This window comes from Heterocephalus glaber, unplaced genomic scaffold (genome assembly GCF_053883595.1).
Source record: "Heterocephalus glaber isolate CG9 unplaced genomic scaffold, H.glaber_assembly_v1.0 deba00001442, whole genome shotgun sequence".
NCBI lineage: Eukaryota > Metazoa > Chordata > Mammalia > Rodentia > Bathyergidae > Heterocephalus > Heterocephalus glaber.
In genome coordinates this window covers 12836749-12860091 of record NW_028258296.1, presented here as the reverse complement: position 1 = coordinate 12860091, position 23343 = coordinate 12836749, and the positions used below count along the sequence as shown (strand labels likewise).

Genomic DNA, 23343 nt, shown 5'->3' with positions numbered 1-23343 from the left:
AAAAGCAGTGTGACTAAAGGGGAAAAAAATCTTAAACACGGTTCTCTCTATTTAAGATCTATCCTGAGGTGTTGCTGCTCATTGCAAAATGCAATCTTTTGAAACAACGACATCAAAAAACAAGGCCTAAATAACAACAGCAGAAGCGAAAGTGGTAGTCTTTTTCTCTGTCCCTAGTAACACTCTCAGGGGAGTGCTTTTATTTGAAACTGTCATGTACAAGTTGTGAAATCAAGCTTCTCACAAATGCGAGCTCTCAGAGACAAGATATTTTACAATTTTTAACTACTTACTCAATAGGTAAAAAGTAGACTTATTCTTAGTCTGTATAAATAAAACAAATTTGCAGCTGCACAGGTATCATTACAGGATCTTTGGACATCACAGGTGGGTTTTCTTTTCTATGACTAGTGATAAGCATTGTCCACACCCACCTTAAATTTGGACCTCTCTCTCTCTCTCTCTCACTCTCTCTCTTTCTTTTTTACACCAATTCAAAGACAACTAAAGAGGAGAGAGAACAATTTTTTTAACAATGAGGCTAGGACAACCAGATATCCACATGTGAAAGATAAAAGTTGAATCTCGGTGTCATATTCTCTACACAATTTATCCAAACTGGACCATAACCCTAAATGTTGGAGCTAAAACTATAAAACCCTTAGAAGAAAATGTAGTCACAACCTTTAACTAAGTGATAGTTTTTAAAGATATACACAAGTGAAAAACACAATAGATAAATTAGAATCATGAAAATTAAAGAAAAACTTTACTGCTTCAAAAGACACTATCAAAACAATGAAAAGTCAATTCACAGAATAAGAGAAAATAATCTGCAAATCATAGGGTCTTGTATCCAGAATATAAACAGAACACTTACAACTCAACAATAAAAATACCAATAATCCAATTAAAACGAGTTAAGGATCTGAATAGACATTTCTCCAGAAAAGATATGTAAGTAGCAGGTGGCAATAAGCACATGAAAAGACACTCAATATCAGTATTCATTAGAGGAATGTAAATCAAAGCCACAACTAGACACTAGTATGGTTAAAAGAAAGACATGATAATGTGTTGGCAAAGATGTAGATAAATTTTAACATAATAGCTGGTGGGACTGTAAATGGTACAGCCTCTTTGGAAAACCATTGGGCAGTTCCTCAAAGACTAAAGAACTGTTACCATATGATTGACTGGCAATTGTACCACTTGGTATATACCCAAGAAAAATAAAAGCACGCATTCCACACAAAAAATAGTACTTAGAGGTCTGAATAATGGGCAGTTTCATTATTAAAAATAAACACAATTAATTATTACATTTAAAAATTTATATTGGTTGACCTGAGAATTGAAATTTTCATTTGGAAAGATTTGCTATTATTTGCTGCCAATCTGCCTATAAATTCTCCATCTTCTCACTTGTGACTATATTTTAATGATGATTAAGTGGATATATGTGTATGTGTACATGTATTATATATTATATTACATGGTGTGATCTCATCTGTACAAAAATGTACATAGGAAAATGACCTTAAGAAAACATTTCATGATTTTTACAATAGTTGGACTCTCTCTAGCTTATAAAAGTTCCTGAAGATTTTTACTTTATTCTTCTACTTTTCTATATTTTCAAGTTAACCATAAAATCATTTATCAGTTTAAAAACAATATTTTAAAATCTACCATTGATAAGCACTCACATTACAGAATTCCTAAAAATGTAAAAGAAAGTGTTTAGATATTTTATTATGTAAGCTGACAATTAAGGAAGATCCCTAGTACCAAAAATAACCTTGGAGTATAAATCTAGCAGAATCACAGGTACTGAAGACAACTGCTGACCTACGAGTAACTGCTGATCCTTTACCTTAGGACCTTGTGTTTCAAAAGCCAATGGACTAAGAGGGGGCAGTCTCAGGCCTAAACAACAAGCAGAGAGCTGGAAGGCCACAAAATCCATAACCAAGGCAAAAGCAAACTAGAAAAAGAAAAATCCAGCCAGAATGAGGCAGTGGGAGGAATGAATGCCATCTCTTTGGAGGAGTAAATTTCAGGTCACTAAGAATTCCCCAAGACATAGTCCAGAGGAGCGTAGAATCCCTATAAGCATACATACCTACACAAATAAAACACGTGGGAGAAATAAGTTCCTTTGAATAAAATCAGCACAGAAATAAAAAGCATATTCAAGCCTGCAAAGATTTAAGATAATGAAGTTATCAGATACAGAAATGAAACGTATGTAAAAGGACGACATGAAAAGGATCAGAGCAATTTGAAAAAAATCTAAAAATGATAAATATAATTATTAAAATAAAATGCACAGGAAAAATGATTGATGGAAGAGATAAATAGTAGATTAGATAGTTGGATATAAAATTAGTGAAATGGAGGAAATAGCAGAAGAAACTGACCAGAATGAGCACAGAGAGGCAAATACAAGATTATGAGGAACAGAGTAAGGGAGAGATAATGTACTTAGGAGAGAAAATGGTTTGGTATACCAAAAACGTTATGCTAGTTAGTCTAACAGAAAATTCAGTATCAATAATAATAGAAAGAAAACAACAGGAATAATGACTTCAAAATACTCAGAAAATAACCAATCTAAACAAAATAAAAATGTTTAAACTAAAACCATACCAAGGAAATATGTAATATCCAGATAAATCTATATAGATAAGTATGTGAGATGATACATATGTTAATTAGCTTGATTTAGTAATTCCACAACATACAAAAACATTTTGAAACACTGTATTGTTCATAATAGGAAAACAGAATTTTATTTGTGATTTTAAAAATAAATTTGAACTATATTAAGACTTTGATAAGTATGAATGTTCAAATCTCTAGAATGATATTAAAACAAGAGAAATCAGACTCTTAATTTCTAAACCAGTATAGGTTTAAAAAAATGGAAAAGAATGGGGGAGTGGTGGGCAGAGACAGAGGAAAGAGGCAAAGTAGGCTGAAAAATGGAAAGTGAGCTGGGCATGGTGATGCATGCAGGATGCGCACCTGTAATCTGTTACCCAAAAGGCTGAGAATCTGCATCGTCATGAATTCTACATTAATGTCTGGGAAGCACTTTCAGTGGCATAGCGTATCACAAAGACATGAATTTTATTAAAGACCATGAGAGAGACTTCTGTCATTCTGTCCCAGCACCAACCACAATCAGAAACCTCCACTGTTGTGTTCAATATTGATCACACTCAGAAAAAGTGCTCTCCACATTCCTGACCCTACATCTCCTGCTGCAGTTTGTAGGTTCTGCCACTGCTAAAAATCTGGTCACTGTTTCCATATCTATCAAGAAGGGAGAATAGAATCAGTACAATAGAATGAGATCGTGGTAAAACAGAACTTATGAAAAGAAATCTTAGGGGAAATTTTTGGGAAAAAAGGACAAATAGACAATCTGCTTACATCTTTAAACACTGGAAATAAGGGGGAATTAACAAAAGAAAAATAAACAACAGCAATACTAGAAATAATGAAACCTGGCAGACCTCTGTCAAGTGACACCCACAAAAATTCTCAAGCAGCATATGACACATTCTTATTTAATGAAAATGTAATTACTGATCAAAAAATAAACAAGCAAGAGAATTATTTTGATCAAATCCAAAACTGAATACATCAACTAAAACCTTTAAAATTTGAAAATCTTCCCTAAATGACATAATTATTGAGTAAAACAGATATAAAGTACATGGGCTTCCATTCGTACTATTGAGTAGACTGCAAATATTAGGGGCTGGGGATATGCACAAAACTCAGAAAGACAGATAAGTATGAAGTGGAAAAAATGTACAAAGCAAACTAGTGTTTGGGGAAGGAAAACTTTTTTTTTTGGTACTGGGGATCAAATTCGGGTCATTGCGCTTGCGCAGCAGGCGGCGAAACCACTGAGCTAAATCCCCGGCCCCTGGGAAAGGAAAATTTAATGGCTATTTTCATATCACCAAAACGGAAATACAGACAAAAATCATATGTACTTTAAAAAAACATGCATAATATACTCACATTAAGGTTTAAAAAAGAATTCTGTGTGAAAAAACTGGCAAAAACAAACCAAAATTATACATATACCAAACTGTTAAGATTATGGGAATATTTTCCCTCTTCTATTTTCTTAAAATTTCAGAAATTTTTAGACTAAGAAATACAGTTGGTACAATAGTAGACTTCTCTTTATTTTGGGTGTATATCTTGATCTACATGAAAACCTCTGTAAGGAAATATATGTCAACAGCAATTGTTCTGGTGGTAGAGTTATGACTAATTTTTACTTTTCCCTCTTTACTTTTTAGTCATTCGGAGAAGTCAATGAGTACATATGGGGTTACAATTACAAACAATATGGTAACGTTCACTTTTCAAAACCAGCACTCTGGCTCTCTTGGTCCTTATTTCCTTTTTGATATGTGTAGTGAGAACAAGGCAGAGGAAGATTTTCCCAAACAGGCATCTTGTGCTCTGTAAGATGGCCTACCAGTGGTGTTCGGGTGGAAAACTGAGGAAGTCTGGTGATCACAGAGTGGCACAGAACCCCAGAAGATACATAAAGGAACATCTGGTCCCATTCCGCTATTCAAACCTTCCAAAGGTTTGGCTGCTCTGTGGGCCGATTAAGAACAGCAGAGCAGTCCATGTGGAGATTCACATCTCTCTAGAGGCCCGAGTCTGCCCTTCATGGAGCAGTACTACAGTGCCCATTCCCAGAAAAGACCTAGTTGCTGCTCTGCCCCTGTTGTCTTGGGTCCTGATGGGAGGAACTTATTTTTGACTGATTCTTTTGTCCATGGTGATTCTGTTATTAACTGGAAACCAAACATATTCAAATGTAATGATATCAAGTAACTGTGACCTCTCATGGTCAATGCAGAGCTCCTGACAAGCCAGCCTCAGTTGCCTTTCTGGAACCCAGTCAACATTTCATGTCTGTGTGATTCCATTAGTTTTCATTCTGGTTCTTATTCTCAGTTCTAGGTCTAATTACATCATCTCTACCTGCTGTGGTTTGGATGTGTCTCATCCAACATTTGGCTGTTGCTGGTGTGATAGTATTAAGAGGTGGGTAGGAGGGCTCCTCCCTCATGAATGGGATTAGAGCCCCTCATGAAGGAGCCAGACAGAGGGAGTTCTGCCTTCACCTTCAGTCCTGTTAGGAAACTTTCCCCTATTTCCAGGATGCAGTCCTCACCAGTCATCAAGTATCAGTGGGTTGATCTTGGATTTGCAGCCTCGAGAACAATCAGAAACAAATTTCTGTCCTTAACAAATTTGTAATTCTGTAATAGCAGCATACAATAGACTAAAAACTCCCTTCACTACTGTAAGCACACTCTGTCAGGATACCTTGTTCTTCACTGTCTCTTTCTCTGACATTTATTTCCAAGTGTTGGGATTAAAACCCCACTGCATCTCCAGCTCCAAAGCACACACAGTTGTTCATGAGAGCAATGAGCAGGATTCCTCAGGACAGCAGTGCAAAGCTGCCCCCTGAGTGGCTGGAGCACTGGAAGTGGGGACCACACAGTTCTTCCTGACCCTTTCCCCACCTCTGTGTTCTGGAACATAAGCAATGAGCACTCACTTTCTGGACTTTCATCATTCAAAACTTATACAAGCGGAATAAACATGAAGCGCATGAGCTTTATGATTTTTCAGTAGAGTGGAAGCAGATGCTACTTCGGGTAATGTGAGACATCCTGGATACATCCTCAGCGGCAGCCTGGCAGGTGTGACACTGCCAATAACTCCAAATATCGGTCCCATAAACCTGAAGTTCATTTAGATGTACAGTGTACATTTTTGTTCCCAATCAAATACTTTCTAGTGAATTAGGAACCAGACTCACTCTTGACAAATTGTATATTACTTTATGGCCAATTTCCTTCTGATGCAAGTAGAAGGGAAACTTTACTTTCCTTAAAAGTTGTTAGCAAACTTAAGTGATTTAAAAGAATGGTAATTGCTCTCTCTATAGCTATGTGGGAAATGGAGAGGAAACCACTTTCTACCCCAAATTCCAATAGATCTATACCTGGTGAGATTTATTGTGCAACAAAGTCTCCCTTGACAAGATTTGTCTAGAATAAGATCTGCCCGCCCCACTGTAGAACTGTTACATAATAAAGTCCCTGCCAGCACATTTATTCCACATCCTACTGGCTCTGTCGCAGGTGGAGGGTTTAATTCCTGTTGCTACCACCATGCATTACAACCTCTCCACGAACAGCCTGCTTCAGTCCTAACCATAACACTGTTTCCTGTTTTGCTCAAGTTAGGAAATGGTATTATGACGCACAGCAAGGTTTGAAATTAGACAAAGTTGAAGTGCCATCTGGGACCATTCTCACACTCTTTTTTACCAAGTATCGAGAGCAATCTTGAACCACAAACCTTCTGCTGTTGGAGAAGCTGCATTCCAGCTGTTTGCACAGACACAGTGGGGCAGTCATCCCAGAAACCTGAGGAGGCAGAGCTCTTACCCTCAACCTCTGGCCGCCAGCACCACTACCTGGACCACAGCAAGGGTCCACTAACTGGTCCACTTCCCTATAATCTGTGACTACTCCAAGCCAGGCCATGCTAAAGCCAAGGTGATCTACTCAAACACCCACCTAATGGAGTTTCTCTTCCAATTTACTCTTTCAAAGCTTTCTGAAAGCTTTCAGGACAAAATCCAATCTCCATAGCATGTAAATACTCTGATCTACACTGCACTATACTTTTATGGTTGTTTCTCTGTCTCTTCCAATACATGTAAGTTTCACATAGTCAGGGACCGCACCTTCTTCATCTTTCAGTGGACTGCGGGACATAAAGCTGGGCGTTACTGTTTGACCTAAAATGTCCCACAAAAGGCTCATGTGCTCCGAGGCAGGAACTTTGAAAAGGTGATTAGATCATTGTGGCACTAACTTCATCAATGGATTAATCACTGATGGGTTCTTAGCTGAATGTGCCACTAGGCAGTGGGACCACACTGGAGAAGTTGGGCCACTGTGGGTGTAACCTGGGAGGGTAAATCATCATCCCTGCCCCTTTCCTCTCTCTCTTTCTCCCTCTGTCTGATCCTTGGTCGCCATGAGGTAAGAACCATTCATTCTTCTGACATGCCCTCTTACCATGATGCTTCTCCCCTGGAACCAACAGACCATGGACTGAAACCTCTGAAGCTGTGAACTAAAATAAACTTTTCATATTTAAATTTTGTATTGGAGTATTTTGTCCCAGCCATGAAAAGCAGACTAACACATTAGATACACGGTAGGAATACAATATTATTTAACAAATGAAGGAATGAATAAATATCATTTAACTTCCTCTTCAAACTAGAAGTTATGTAATTTGGCAAGGAAAAAGTGTGGGCATGTCTGCCTGTCTCGTGTGATACTGCCCTGTTCTGAAATATGGGCATTACTGCATCTCAACATCTGGTCTAGCATTCTGGAAGGGTCATCAAATGCTGCTCTGTATTCAAAGGGGAAACATAAATTAAAGATCGGCATATTGCATATGTGAAGTCCTTTTGCCCTCATTTATCATTCCTATCCTTTCTTATGATTAATGAATCTACTAGCCAGATTTGCTCAACTTTCTTCATATTATACATAATCACAACGGGACTCTGCCTACCCAACATTCAACAAAGTTCACTGAGAACTGCACACATGAAAAACAGTTCTAGGCTCTGGAGATACCAAGATGGCCAAGTCATGTTTTGGCCTCAGGAAGGCAGTCTACTCACGGAGTCAACATGAGGACAAATAACTGCAAGAGGTGTGTACAGGATACAATGAATAGTTTAGCACTTATCAAGGTATAGTAATTATAGTACAAGCATGTGCAGCATAATGGAATTTTGGTCAACAACAGACCACATATATGATGGTAGTCTCATTAGATTTCATCACCAAGTGATGTTGTAGTTATGTAGGTTTCAGTACACACTATGTTTATGTGGTGACAAAGTGGTCTATGCATTCCTCAGAAGGTGTCCTCATGGTTAAGTGACACATGACTGTATCTATTTCCTCATTGGTTTTTCACAAGCAGGGATTAAATCTTTTGTCTCACGCCCCCTGGCCTGTGTCTAACACATAGTAGGAGGGTACTCAGCCAATGTGATTGACTGACTGATGTGTGAGTGGCCTAAGAGAATGTCAAATCTACTCTACATGGAGATCGAAATTGTAAAAACTTCAGAAGGGAGATACTTGAGCTGGGTTTCAAGGAATTAGTTCTTGCCAAAGAAACGTAGGTATGTGTGAGACAGACAGCTGTGTTCCCAGGATGCTGGAACCTGGGCTGCGGAGAGCTGTGCGCGGTGAGGTGGAGCAGCAGTCCAGCCAGACCCTGCTGAGCCGTCCTAAGGAATCTGAGCCCCATCCTCTAGCCCACAGGAAGCCACCGGAAGCACGCAAGGAGGATAAACAGATCTGTAAGTACAAGTGCAGCAGTGTTTGAAGTTCAGTGGAGATGTTCCATATGTGCAATTAATTTCCAGAATGCTTCCTTATAAGACAATTGGTTAAGTGTACTTCGAATGCAGAGTAGTCTGAGATGCTGTGAATTCCCAGGAACTTTGCAGACACCTCCTTAATAAGCCATGAAAAAAAATATATAGTGTTTCCATTTCATCCCGACCTACAACTCTCAAGGTATTATTCTCTACCATAGGTAAAATGGTTTCTTCTCTGGCAGAAGTACTTCTGAATAAATATTCCATCTCAGAACTGAGGGGAAATCAATGATATTTGCAGAATGGCAGCTCTTCCAACACTTGGTTGATGGAGCTTCCTGGTGATGTTTTCTTCCCTACCGTGGAGAAGGTAAATCAGCTAAATGAGTGGTCTGGTCATGACATTTTCTGAAATAATGAAACATGACACTCCCTTTGGCTTAGTGGACTTTTTAAAGGCAAAACCTACTCTGATTTGCAGATTGTTCCAATTACATTAGTCCCACGCATTTTATGCTCTTTCGAGGAGTGTTGCAAAGTTAGTTGTTGGTGTAAGTCTCTATCTAGGATATTCTCATATTCATTTCAGAATAATAAGATGTTTAAATATTTCTTTCTTTCCAATAACTGGGGAGGCCTAAGCTCTTCATTTTAATAAATTCTGTCCAAATAATGTTAAGTCACTTCTTAGAAGATACTGGCACTGAATTTTCCATATGCTAGTGATGTTCACTTCAGAGACTCATATTTTATTCCCACATCTGCCACTAACCAGTGACCTCGGGCAAATCATATGACCACTTGTGAATTCCTTTTGATGATTTTTAAGTTTTTCATGTAGCTCAAAAATTCTGAGCATGTTTTAAGAGATCTGATTAGAGCAAGAAGGTAGAAATGAATTAGTTATAGAACTACAAATTGTGGCAGGAGAAATTGATATTTATGATGCTTAGCTATTCCTTTTCAGTAACTCCACATGGTCAGAAATTCTTGAGGTGGGCTTATTTTAGAAGAAATTTAAAATCCTTACATAGATAATACTGATTCGTTTGGCAAATATTTATTGAAGACTTGGGCATTATGGTAAAGCCTAGGAATACAATGAAAAAAAAAAAAAAAGAGTGAGAAAAATCCCCAGCCTCTGAAAGCTGGCTGTCTAACAGAGGAGGCAGACTATTTCAGACAAGAAATAACAATAAGCCAGATAAGTATTATCATGGGATTACAGCTATGAGACAAAACGTACAGCTCAGATCTAACCTGGGGTACACGTCAGGGAAGGCTTCCCTGTGGACTGGCTGTCTAAGCTGAGAACATGCAACCCTGTGATTTTTATTTGGGAAATCATATTGAATACAGCATGCAATAAAAATATTTATTTGTCCCAGGCTTAGAACAAGCATTTAAGACTGAAAGAATGTGTGTCTCATAAGTGACCCTTCCCCAATTTTAGCAATTATTTGATCATAAATTCATTGATTCCCAAGAGAATTCTTCCCTTAGACCAAATTCAAAGTAGGGTAATAATATTAAGAGATACTTATTCTTTACCTTTCTATGACCTAACATCCTACCCAGTCCCTCAAAGAGTATATAATAAGAATACTTATTGATTGATGAAGTGTTTATCTTTAATGTCCCTTTCTCCCAGAATGTGCAGGACACACATTGTACTGGACTGCCACTTGGCCCTAGAGGTTAGGGAAAAATCACCTCTGAACAGGTATCATGTTTTTGGGACAGATCTGATTGCAAATATTCTGGGTAGTGACAAACACGTTCACATTCATCACAGCGCAAACTGTGAGGTTTAGCTTGGACATGAAGGTTATCGTATGTTACAGAGACAATTAAACCAGGTTAGTCCCCTATAAGAGTCCACGAGATCCTATCACAGAAGAACTTAATGTTTTGAAATAAAAATCAATCCATTTTCATATCCCAGCTGATACTAATTATTAATTGGCTATCTCACACACACGGAGCTAAACAAGTTAATGGAATGCTAGTTTGAAAGCTTTATAAATTTCTAAAGTAATAATAGTATTTAACTCACTTCATAGTTGAAGAAAGATCACAGAAATTGCCTCCTTTTTAGTGCCGGTGCCTTGATTTATTGTTTCCTGGCCTCTTATTATTATTCAGCACTTGGTTTATTATTTAACTTTCCTTGCTTGTCTTTTCTCCCTAATTAGATCAAAGTTTCTTTAACGATAGGGACTGTGTTCTTTCTCCAGAATGCCTGATTTTGAAATTGTTAGGCCTTCAGTGAGTATTTACTAAGGGCTAGGTTTACTCCAAATACTTCAAAGTGCATTAGCTATAGAACTATTGATTGTGAACACTAAAAATGTTCAGTGATTCTCAAACTTTAATGTGTGTAAGAGTCAAGGGAATCTTATTGAGATGCAGATTCTGTGTTTCATTCCCAAAGATGCTAATATTCTGACCCATCTCCTCCTCCTTCTCCCCACTATTATTATTGTTGCTCTTCTTTTGCAAAACAATTTTAGGAAAGGCAAGACATAATAGGGTCTTGGGACTGAACTGAAATATTTTGGGGAGAAAGAACTTGACACAAGGTAAAGTAGCTCTATACTTCTCTCCAACCTCACATTCTTCTTTCTTTCAATAAATATTTGTTGTGTGCCCACTAAATGTCAGGTACTATTCTAGGTCCTAGAAACAAACTAGTCAGCAGTACAGACTTCACTGCCATAGCATTTAGATTCTAGTTAGGGAAGGCAGACAAAAGACAAATAAACTCAAAAAGATTGTTTCAGATATTGCTGTGCGCTACAAGGAAAAGCAAACCAAGTGAATAAGATAGAGAATGACTGTTGAGGAGGGAACTAAAGAATTGGTCCATAAACTGACATAGTATCTAAGGACTGAACGACCACAATGAACTAACCGTGCAAAAGACCTTGAGGAAGAGGTTTCCAGGAAAAGAGAGCAGCAAGTGCAAAGGTCCTGAGGTAAGAAAGAACCAAGAAAGCAAGCTAGGATGTCTGTAACTTGAGAGGATCAAATTCACCCACCAGGAACAGGAGGGTGGAGGTTTATTAGGGTTATTCCCCAGAAGAAATGCTCCTAGCTATCACAGAATTAAGGAAAGTGAAGATATTAAACAGACACTTCTGTTAGAAGTGACCATATTATTGCAAATCCTTATCCACAATAAGGTAGCTTATTGCATGATTCCTTTTGCTTGCCACTTTGTGTAACAGGGTTTCATCGCCACTGGCAGATTATATTTTATAGCACCTGAGCACTGAGAATGAGTTCTCTTTGGATTTCCTTGAGACCCAAATGACTTATCATTCACTGGATTACTCAAATGTATCACAAGCAGTATGGCAGAAACTTGTTTGTCAGAGTTTATATCCTTTTCTAAAAGATGGATACCGTTTCAAAGTAAGTTACACAGCATCTTCCTTTATTTTGTCTTTAGATTATTTTTTAGTTCTTGCATTGACTTGCTTGATTTCAGCTGGACATCTATATATTAATAGTAATAGTACTATTACCGCAAACAGCTTTGATTCGTCTGAATAACTGAGTGCCTGAGGAAGGAAGGAACCAAGGACAAGCATGTCATTGGTTGGGTAAAATCCATCCCCAGGGGCTACTTCTGAAGTGAGGAGACAGCTGCTCAGCCATCATTCACTGTCTGTTCCTAAGCCATCCCAGGTGAGGGTAGCCCGGGGACAGTGGGCCTTTGGTGATAAGGGTCTGTCTGCCCACTGGAAACGGGAATCTGCTCAGGCTTTCACTTCACAGGGCCCACCAGGTGGCGAACAACTTTATCTACACACAGCAGATCCAGACCCCTTCCACTCTGTTGCAAGACATGTCGCTTCCCGTGAGAGTCACTTGATTCAGTGCGTGTGTGCGTGCGTGTGTGTGTGTAGCTGGGTCACACATTAAGCTACAGTTCTAAATGCAAAAGTTTCCCACAGCCACGAAAATTGGTTTCTTCACTTGTGTCTGGCCAATCTGATCAGAAAGCAATGGCTTCTGAAAATGGGGACCAGGTGACTGAGGGCAAAATACAGATACAGCAGCTGCAGGCACAGGTAAGTACCAAGATGGGAATGAGTTGGTGGGTCATTTGTGGGCAAAGATCTGGGAAGAGGGCTTGGGAATCTACCAGAAAACGAAATGCCTTTATCCCATTGGAATCACAACTGTAGCTCACATCCATAGTGAAAGCAGAAGTAGGGAATATGACCATGGAAAGGGATATTTTAAGCTCCAATGAATACTGCTTATCACTGGCTTGACTTACAGCGTATCTTTCAACAAACACAGCGATTTAATCTCCACAGTAATTTAGTCTGCAGTCATAGGAGACAAGACCACCATCACACACAGGCTGCAATTTGTGAAATTCAGGTGCTGGGGATTAGGACCACCTGTTGAATTTAATCTTGGAGTTACAATGTTAATGCCATCCTGTAACTGAACATAAACAGTGCATATTTATCAGTCTTTGAGACCTCCAGCGATGGAGATACGTGGAGATAGATACGAACAGTTTCCTAAATAGTATCCGTAACTCTCTCCAGATTCTTTAAATCAATGGCAAATAAAAAGTCTGTTGGAATTCGGATTCAATAGGCAGCAGCATATGGCTCTCTCGCCATCACATTGTGCATACCCTATAATTGTTTTCAGGCTTCTTATGAGTATCATCTGGCAATATAATAAGAATAGAAAAGCTTTCATTTCTTAATCTTCTTTGTTTTAATTTTGGGGAAAAATTCCTAGCAACATTTTAATAAATGATTTCTACCTCTGTCTAAGCAAGACTGTACAGGAAGATCTCAAACAAAACCTAATTAGCAGCTTTTGGAGAGGACATAAATGTTTCACACATGCACCTTTTGTTGGCCATCGGAAATGGACTCTGCCCAGCTTCCAGCCAGCTAAACAGTAGCGGTAAAGAGGTTCAGAATGCATTTTGATCAGAAGTTTACAGAAGTTTAGTTCTGCAGGATTATTGGGTGCTGCCTGAAGAGAAAGTACAAATATTAAGATCTGTGTTTGCTCTCTGGTTTGGGATGGGGTAAGCTTCATTGAAACTTCGTGAGATGTTGATATGATACCGATAATTATCTGCAAAAAGATCCTCTAACAAGAATTCCAAGGACTTTCATACAATATCATTTGCATAGTACTTCACAGTTTATAAAACCCTTTTATTGCAAATAATTTCATTTTTTCATGTAAAGTTTCAACCTGTCCTCCAATATAGAGAAGGGCTGTTTCGTTATTTTAATTATTCAAGGCACTAATACATTGAAAATGGAATCAAACATATCTGTGTGAATAAACTTTTTTTTGAAAATGAACACGAGGTCATCATGGCTTGTCTTTAACTATCAATACTCTTAGCTGGTGTCTGTCCAACAGTAGAATGCATGAAGAAAAGTATTAAGAGCATCTTCCCAAAAGCAGATTGGAGCTTTCAGTGAACTGATCTTTTGACACTCCTATTAATCATAGCTTCCCAAGTGTTAGCCATTTCCACTAAACAACAACCATATGGAAATTCACGAGTTCAGTATATTCATAAGACACCAGTTATGCATAAACACTACATCCATCCATAGCCACATTTCTATACTTTCCTAGAACTTCAGCCCTCAGGAGCTCCTTGGACATGAAGATCCAGTGCAGTCAGTCAATCAACAACCAAGAAAGAAAACTGAAGGTGTAATTGTAAATTCTAGGGCCTCTGTTTTAGCATTGTAAGAGTCTACCCACCCATCATCAAGACTGCACCCTGATCCAGTCGCCCCCTCCTTTCCGTTTCCCTGAAACCTTCCCAATACAAGTTCCATCTTTTCAAGGGGACTTTCCTCACAGCACAGGGCGTCTTCCTTCTCCTCTCTGCACTTGAACTGTTTATAAGTAGCATTTACTATCCATTCTATCTACCAGTTTATCTATCTATACCCATTTCATGGTATCACGCCCCAGGCACTCAGAGATCTCTAAAGGCTGGGTTCTGCCTTCATTTCTTTTGTACATCCCAAACCCTAGCATTAGGCATTGCATAATGGGTGGCAATATTTTGATTGCCACTTTTTAAAAAGTTTGTCTTTTTCGTGCATTCTAAGAATGATCTTTTCACACACAAGGAGAATCTGCAAAATATTGCTTTGATCCACAGCCGTAAAATTTAGTAAAATAAAAAGTAAAAGAATTGGGGGAGCTCAAGAAATCCTCTAGCTTCATAGAACAGCTACGGAGTGGAAGTGTGTTTTAATAAAAGTGTATTAGCAGCTTCAAATGAGGGCTACATTTAAACTGTATTAAAATATCTTTAGAATCAGGAAACCTGATTAGGATTCTCCCAGAGGCTTCATACACTAAAACTAGAGATTCATTATTCCAGGGAGAGAAGGCTCAATTTTTAAAAATTCAACTTATTAATTATTAGCCAAGCCAACGAACAGTAGGTTCCCGGAAGGCAGAGGAAAACAGCCTTTCAAGCCAATGGAAGCCCAGTTTGCGCCTCCAGCCTTCCGCTCCCCGGGGCCCAGGGAATGCAGCCCCGGGCACTAGGGAGAGCCTGGAGGCGGACGAACCTGCGTGGGGCGCAGGGCCGCGTCACCCCCTCCCATTCGGGGTCGGAGAACCGCAGGCGCCGGGCCCGCGCCACCTGGGCTTTCCTGCCTCCAGGGCGCCACTCTGCTGCCAAACCCAAGGCTTCAGCCACCGGACCTGCACCTCCTTAGGCTGCAATTCTGGGGCTGAGGATTCCAGCTTCAGGGCCGGTGGCTATTAGGGAACTGGGCTCTGGGGGGTCCACTCACCTCCCCCCTAGTCCCTAAAAACTTCGCACCTCTGGCCAGATAGGGTCCCTTCCCAGGAGGAATTCCAGCCCTCCGCCATCCCCGTCCCCGACCCCGGAGGGTCCACTCCCCCTTCCAGCGCGCGCGGCACCTACTGAAGCGCCTCCCGGCCCGGGGAAGGGGAAGGCTCAGGTGCGCGGTCCCGGATTGTCACCTGGTGGTCGGCCACGCCGAGGTACCCGTCCAGCGGCCGCGGGGCGGCGGCGGGGGCTGCGAGGCGCGGGTGGGGGCTGCTGTCCGCCGCGGGCTGCGCGCTGCCGGTCGCTGGGGCCGGGGGCCGCTCCTTCTGGCCGCCGAGGCTGCTGTACACGAGCAACAAGCTGGTGCACATGGTGGTGAGCGCGAGACACACTGCCAGGCCGTGGCGCTGCGGGCGGGAGAGCACGGGAGAGCGGCTGAGTCGGGCGCGGGACACCGGCGCGGCGCTCAGGTCCCCGGCGAGGGTGGCCTGGGCCCCAGCGCGGCCCCCGCGCGGCCGGCGGGAGAGGATCCGAGCCGCGTCGCCCTCGGCCGCCGCCCGCGCCGCCCGGTAGAGGGCAGGTGGCGCGCGGTGCCCAGGGCAGGAGGGCGGGCGAGCGGGCGAGCGCGCCACGCCGAGGGCAGGGCAGGGCGCGCTCTCTGGGGAGGGGCCGTGCCCGGCCCAGCAGCCGGACGCGGTTCCCAAGCGCGCCCTCCTTGCTGGGCCCCCGAGACGCTGCCCTGGGGATCCCCACAAGTTTGTCATCCGACGAGGAAACCCAGAAAGTCTGCACAGGTCCCCCCACTCCGCCCCTCTCACTCAGCCAGGCTGTTGCTCGGGGCACCCCCGACCCCGGGGCAGTCTCCCCACTCCCCCACCTCTCCACCGGCCCCTCGGACCCTCGCCGGAGATCCAAGAGCCAAGGCAACCCGAACGCCATCCACATTCCAAGCCAGGCAGAGCCCGGGGATCGGGAGGGGAGCGGAGCAGGTGGAAAGTTGTCCCTCTGCAGCAGGCGACCTCGCGGCTCAGGGTGAGGCACCCCCGGCGCCGCTGAGCCCGGGGACCCCGCGCTGCCCGGCCGAGTCGCACCAACAGGCTCACCACCAGGGTCTTCATTTTGGGCACCTCTTCCGTGCGGAATCTCAGGCACTCGCGTCCGGAGCCACTTTTCCTTGGAGGGTTTCCATGGTGGGTGAGGGGGCAGCGGTGGCTCCGACTGTCGCCCGGCGGCTGGAGCCGCGGGACCCGGGAAGCGCCGCCGTAGCAGAGATTAGACACCGAATTAAAACTGAACCGGACCCTCGTAGTCTCACCGAGCTACACAACTGCCGCCTGCCGCCGCCCGCTGGGTCCTAAAGACCTCTTCCTCCCCCTCCCCGCCCCCAGATGAACGCGCGTTCACCAGTGAAATTTCTGGGGTGGGAGAGTTAACCTTGCCAGTGGACCCACTTCTGGGTTCGAGGGCTTTTGAAAATCTTTTATGAAGTCATCATGCAGAAAGGAAGGAGAACCCAACTGAATCCTGCCTGCGATGGCCATTTGATAATCTGTTTTGTGATTTTTGATAAAAACAGGGCAATCTCTGAAACGTCAGTAAACCCACTTAGGGATTTTGCATTTATGTTCACAGTCTGGAGAAGTCTATCATAAAATTATTCTTCCTAAAAAATTACATCATTGCAGTTGGAACTTTCTATTTTTCTCTTCCCCTTAATTTACTTTTTCAAATTCAGTTATTTTCATGCAGTCTTTAGATCAGAATATTTCATTTAAATTATTTCATTTGCTATTTACTTCAGAGATTACAATTTGTATTTTACTTGACCTTTGAGGTTCTTAGTGTTCATCTAAAGGATTTTAACATTTTTGAAAATATTCAGCACGTCACAGCATGCGTGACTAACTGGACTTAATAGATTCTTCCTGATTTCCATCAGTAATTTCTAGCTACTAGAGATAGAACTTTTCCTAAGCACTCTAAAGTCTTCAGTGCTTTCCTTATGTTGGGCTACTGCAGCGAAGGTATGTAGTTTCACATTCAGAACTTTAATTAAAATTAAAAGCATAGGGCCGGTGATTTAGCTCAGTGGTTTCACAACCTGCTGCACAGGCGCAAGGACCCGAGTTCGATCCCCGGTACCAAAAAAAAAAAAAAATTAAAAGCATAATTACTGTTCAGGTGTTGGGTAATACACATCAATAGCTTATTTTAAGCATACTCTCTTCCATGCACTTAATTACAAATGGCATTTGTTAAGTGTCTAATTTAGCTAAATATATATTTCTTGTGTAAGCGCTCAGCGAGTGAAAATAGTTGTCTTAATGTATTACCACTTCACCTGTGGCGGTGTGATGCTTAAGATTACATTAAAATGGAAATGATCAACAGGACAACTGAACCATGGGCACAATAAGAGCTTTCTCAAGGCCAAAGAAGGCATTACAATTCTCTTCTAATCTTCACTAATCTACTGCTGGAGTGGTGATACACCAGGAACTATTTTTAACTTATGAAGCATCCTTCCTTACTTTGTATTGAGAAAGTTAAAATGATTGGTCCGACAATGAATATCAGCACAAGGCTTTCAGGAGAGGGTAAGTAACCCATGTGATTCAGCCTTTCAAGGAAAAACACAAAATTGGAAACACTGCCCAACATTGCCAGCCTTGAAGCTATTTATTCAATTTGTGCTTTAGGCATGAATGGTACCAGTTGTTAGGGCAGGAAAAGCAGCAGTCAGAGGAGAATCTTATCGGGCCTTGGCGATTCTTTATTGTATGGTTGCACTTGACATTCGAATTAATGAAACAAAGGACCAATTTAATGAATCATTGCAAGCAGATTTTCTGTATTTTTCCAGGACTCTTTCTGAGCTGCTACTGGAGGCAGCTCCTGTATTTTTCTGAATTGTTTTCCCTCTATCTATCAAGTTGCCCAGTGACCGATAAAACACTTCTAATATATTCTGCCATCCCACACAGAGCCATCATATTCGTGACTTAAGCTCAGGGCAGCATGTTGGACATCCGCTACATGGTATGTCCAACAAAATTCATTAAGCTTGTGCTTTTTCTCCCCCCTGAGATAGTAGTGAGCTAGCTGCAGAGGCTACTTATGAGATGACCAGGGTTAATGTAAATGTTTAATTTTGAGCTTCATGTCAACGACTTCAAGGTGTCTGGTTTTCAATTACTTGAGTTGATTAATGGGACTCTTTTAGGCATCTGGATTAATAGCCAAGTGGACAAGGTGGGGGTTGATAAAACAAGTGACACAAGTGAATTCAATTTGATCGCTTATAGATTATCTGGTTTTGGATGGTTCTGTATTAGACACAGAGCTGAATGAAATAGACATTTTCCTGTAAGAGCGCAGCGTGTGTGTATACTGAGACAAGTCCATGAACAGACAATAAAAGACAGTGTTATACATTCAACAAATATTTATCAAGCACCTACTGTATTAATCACCTACTCTATGGAATGGCTGCTCTGTAGCAGGCATTGGGAACACCTGTGTCAGTAGAGCCCCTCGAGTTCCCAGCCTATTCTCAGATAAGCGCCATAAACCTTTATGCTCCAAAGAACCAAGAACAATCAACAGGCCTGATTTGTCTTTCCACTTTTGACTGTCTGCTTATTTAAGATCTGAGGGGGATTTAAATCTCTGTCTGAGATTTAAGATTTGAGATTTCAAAGGTATCCATGCATTCTTTATGTAACTTCATGTACACCTTTAAGCTAGTAATTTGAATAGCCAGGAAGAGCACAAAATAGGTGGCATTCACAAATACCGGATTGAACTGGAGACAAGCAGACAGGTGGACAAGTCAATGAAGCATTTTTGGTTCATCTAACTTGCACAGTTCAATACCAAGTGAGTTGAGGAGTCACAGTTTGCTTTCTGAAACCCAGGTAGCCAAGATACATTTCTCACCATTTAAAATTTTGCCACATTTCTGCCTCACGTGCTAACATGTCCAAACAAATAGATTCCTATTTTTGAAAAAAAAAGGAATGGACTGGAAAAGAAATTGAGTGTGCCACAATGGAGGTTGTGTGACGAAATGAAGTGAGAAGGTATGAAACAAGGCCTGTGGTGGGAGGATGAGGGAGCAGGTGCAATCCGGTGCTCAGAGGGACACTGGCTGGTGCACGTAGCTGCAGAGAGCACAAAGCCGCCCAAGGGGGAAGAGAGGCCGACAGCTGGAGGTCCCCTAACCCCGCCCAAATCCGATGTGACTCCTAATTCAGAAATAAACACCTCACACATCTCACAGATGGATGAAAAGCAGAAAACAACACAATGCAAACTGACTTTAGGATACACCTGTTTACACCTGATGGTCTTAAAGAGAAAGAACCACAAAATGCAATGAAAGCATGAAATAAGATAATGGCAGAATACACTCGATGCCTGGTCATTTGTTGGCATTTCAGAGGTGAGGCTCAGTGGTAGATTAAGTTCCTGGAATCGGGGTGCCCATACTGAGACTCTGACCTTACCACTTATAACCTCTGTGACCTTGGGCATCTTACTTAGCTGTGTCCTAACTTCCTCATTTGCAAAATAGCACCTACCTCAAAGCATTGCTGTGAATGTTAAATGAGATACTACCGGTGAAGTGTCTAGAGTGATACAAGTTGTTAATAGTACTTTCTGATTGTGATTAATAAGCTGGGCTTGGAGGCAAAACACCATGGCTTGATCCTTATATCCAATAGCTGCATGACCTTGAGCAAGAGACTTAAAATATATTCAGCAGACTGTTTGCTTCTCTATAAAATGGTGATAACAAAGCCTGTCCCACAAATTGTTAGACGGCTTAAGATACTGTTTATGTGACTGCTTTGTAAACTGTGTGAAGTTTTGCATAACCTAATAGTGCTATGGTTTGGATATGGTTTGTGTCCATCCAAAGGCTGATGCATTGGCAATTTGGTCCCCAGGGTGGTGGTACTGGAAGATGGCATGAACATCTAAGAGGTGAAGCTCAATGGGAGGCCCTTATGTCATTGGGGTAGACCCTCAAAAGTGATTCCATGAGACTTCTGGGTACCAGCAAGTTGGGAAACAAAATTCTGTGAGAATTCTGGATCCCAACTCTTTCTACTTCCTAGCTTTTCCTATGATCCTTCCTCCTGACACACTCAGCCACCTGCCATTCTCCATGAAGTTCTCACCAGAACTAAGCCCAATGCAAGTGACATGGCATTGAACATCCGCAACTGTGAGCTAAATAAATCTGTCCTCTTATAAAGTCAGTTGTCTCAGGCATTTTGTTACAGTGATAGAAAGTTGACTAGTAAAAGTAATTGCCCATTCATTCATTTGACAAAAAGAATTCTTCATCCACTATATGCCAGGCATTCTTCTAGGCCTTAGGAATGTGAAAGACACACAGGGACAAGCCCTGTGAGGATGATACTCAAGTGAGGGCAAAGCCTGATACAATAGAATTTTACGCAGAAAGCATAGAAGTAGTTAGAAAGTGGGGCACATGTGTTGTTTAAGCTGGGATGGTGGCACCTGAGCAGAGGTGTGGATGATGGAGTGAGCCATGAACCTATCTGGAGGAAGAGCAGTACATGCCAGGGGGACGGCTCATGCAAAGACCTGAAGGGAAGAAAGAGCTTGCGGGTATGTTGTAGAGATAGGAAGCGGTCGGCACTGCTGCAGTAGATGGAGCCCGAAGAAGAGTAGAAGGGATGGAGGGCAGAGAAATAGTCTAGGGACAGATGGTTTAGGACCTGTGGGCCATGAAACAGACAGTGTAAAGGAAACGGAGGGTTCGACATAGACAGAGGCTGCCATGGGTTCTTAATGTTTTGGCAGATTGCCTGAACGCAGTACTAAGATCAGCCTTTGGAGGAGCAAGAGTGGAACGGGGAGCGCAGTGAGACCAGTGCAGCAGGCTGAGCGAGAGCGGGTCAACCTGCTTTTATAAAGGACTGAACTGAGGATTTGCTGATTTGGGGGTATGAGCTACAAGAAGAGAAGAAGCGGGGCAAAGTTCAAGACTTCAGGATCGGGCAACTGGGAGGATGCGGCTGAATTTCCAAGGTGGGCATTCTGTGGAGAAGCAGGTGTGAGGCGCAGGGCATGGAGTTTGGCTGTAGGCCCGCTCAGTCGGAGCAGTCTGGAAGTTGCCACTCAGGGACGATGTTGGCCTTGGATCCAGGAATTGGCATCACCAGCAGGCATGCTTGTGAGCACCTAGGGATGAGCCAGGACTCAGAAAAGGAGAAGTCACAGGTCTGAGCCCTGGATGCTCCAATTTCAGATGCCAAGAGAAGGAAGAGTTATGAATAGTAGCTTCAGTTCTGGAAAACAGTAAATGATCTGAACTTGATATGATTTAGGTGGCTGATTATTTTCATTTTGGATGGATTTTGCATGCCAAGGCAGTTAGTCATTTATGTTCTCAAAGCACTTTTCAAATTCTATTATCATATAAAGCATATTTGGTCACATTTATTTTTCTATTTAGTGTTGATCCTCCGTTCTAAACTATAAATTTTCTGGAACTGGGGCTGGTGCCTTTTCACTGTTTATATCTACCAAGCCCAGCACAAAACTAAGGATGATAATATTAATCACCAGCATTTATCTAGTCCTTACTATGTGCCAGCATTATTCTCAGAGATTTATGTATATTAACTCATTTATTCCCCACAACAGCCCCTAGAGTTAGGCACTGTCTCTATCTGCATTTCCTGAATGAATGAACTTCCAGTCAGAGAGTCCTTTGCCCAAAGTCACCCAGATAATAACAGTAACAGCATCTTTGGGCATAATAAATGTTTGTTAAAACAAATAAATATTTGTTAAAAAACAAATGAATACAAGCTTTGTAAGAGTCCCACAGCCAGTTTCTTTTACTCAACACAAAATTCGAGCTTAGTTAAGATCCAATAAATATATATATATATAATATATATCCATCTCCAAAGGCAGTTTCTCATTTCATGATGTACGTTTTTTGCTGCTTTAACCTTTCAAGATACATATCATAAAATGCATAACATTTAGTGTACAATTTAATGAGCTTTGACGGTGTCACATACCTGTTAACCAACATCTTTATCAAGGCATAGCTCATTTCTATTACCCTAGAAAGCACCCCCCTGCTTCCTTGTGGGTATCCTATCCTCACTCAGAAATCAAGTAAGGAAACACTATTCTGATTTTTTTTTTGTATCGGGGATCGAACTCAGGACCTTGTGCTTGCTAGGCAGGCAGCAGAACCACTGAGCTAAATCCCCGGCCCACTGTTCTGATTTTCATAAATCTAGATTAGCCTTGCCTATATAGAACTTAATGTAGATGACACCATGCATATATACCTTTCAGTCTGACTTCTTTTGCTTAGCATAATATTTTTATTTCTGTCACTGAATATATGAATAGCTTGTTCCTTTTTATTATGGAGCACTATTCTATTGTGTGAATAGAGCACAATTTTTAATCCACTCTCTTGTTAATGAACATTTGAATTGTTGCCAGTTTGAGGCTCTCATAAATAAAGCCACTAAGAACATTCTTGTATGGTTTTTTTTTGTAGCCGCATGCTCTCATTTTCTCATTTTTCTTGTGTGAATCCCTAAGAGTTGAGTGGAATGGCCGGGCCATATGACGGGTGTATGGTTAACTTCAGAAGGAAGTGACAGATGGTTTTGCAAATTATTTGTACCATTTCATGGCCACACCGACAATAAATGAGTTTAAGTTCCTGCACATTCCTGTCAGCAGTTGCTATGGTCAGATTTAAAAAAATTGTTTTTGGAGCTACTGAGGATTGAATATAGGGCCTTTGCACTGAGCTACACCCCAGCCGTTTTTATTTTTTACTTTGAGGTGGGGCATCTCTAAGTCACTAGTGGCCCAGGCTGGGCTCAGACGTGTGGCTCTCCTGCTTCAGCCTCCCAGAGTTCTGGGATTACAGGTAGTCTTTTAAATGTCCTTTACTTTTCAAAAAATTCTACAGCTTTTCAGATAAAGCAAGACATCCTTGCTTAGCATCTAG

At 41.6% G+C, this 23343-nt stretch overlaps 1 protein-coding gene across 2 annotated transcripts in view; it reads right to left on the bottom strand.

The window, feature by feature from the left end:
• St6galnac5 (ST6 N-acetylgalactosaminide alpha-2,6-sialyltransferase 5) overlaps window positions 1-16814 on the bottom strand; it is a 167634-nt gene extending 150820 nt beyond the window's left edge. Inside the window, exons 1-2 of one of the 2 annotated variants that reach the window (XM_087212924.1) lie at window positions 16418-16814; window positions 15509-15721 (exon numbers count right to left, since the gene is read on the bottom strand). In XM_087212924.1, coding sequence (XP_087069050.1) covers window positions 15509-15721; window positions 16418-16432 — 228 coding nt within the window. In that variant the 5' untranslated portion in view covers window positions 16433-16814. The remainder of the gene's footprint in view (window positions 1-15508; window positions 15722-16417) is intronic. The other variant, XM_004841423.3, reaches the window with a different exon arrangement.
• Window positions 16815-23343: the final 6529 nt, after the last annotated feature.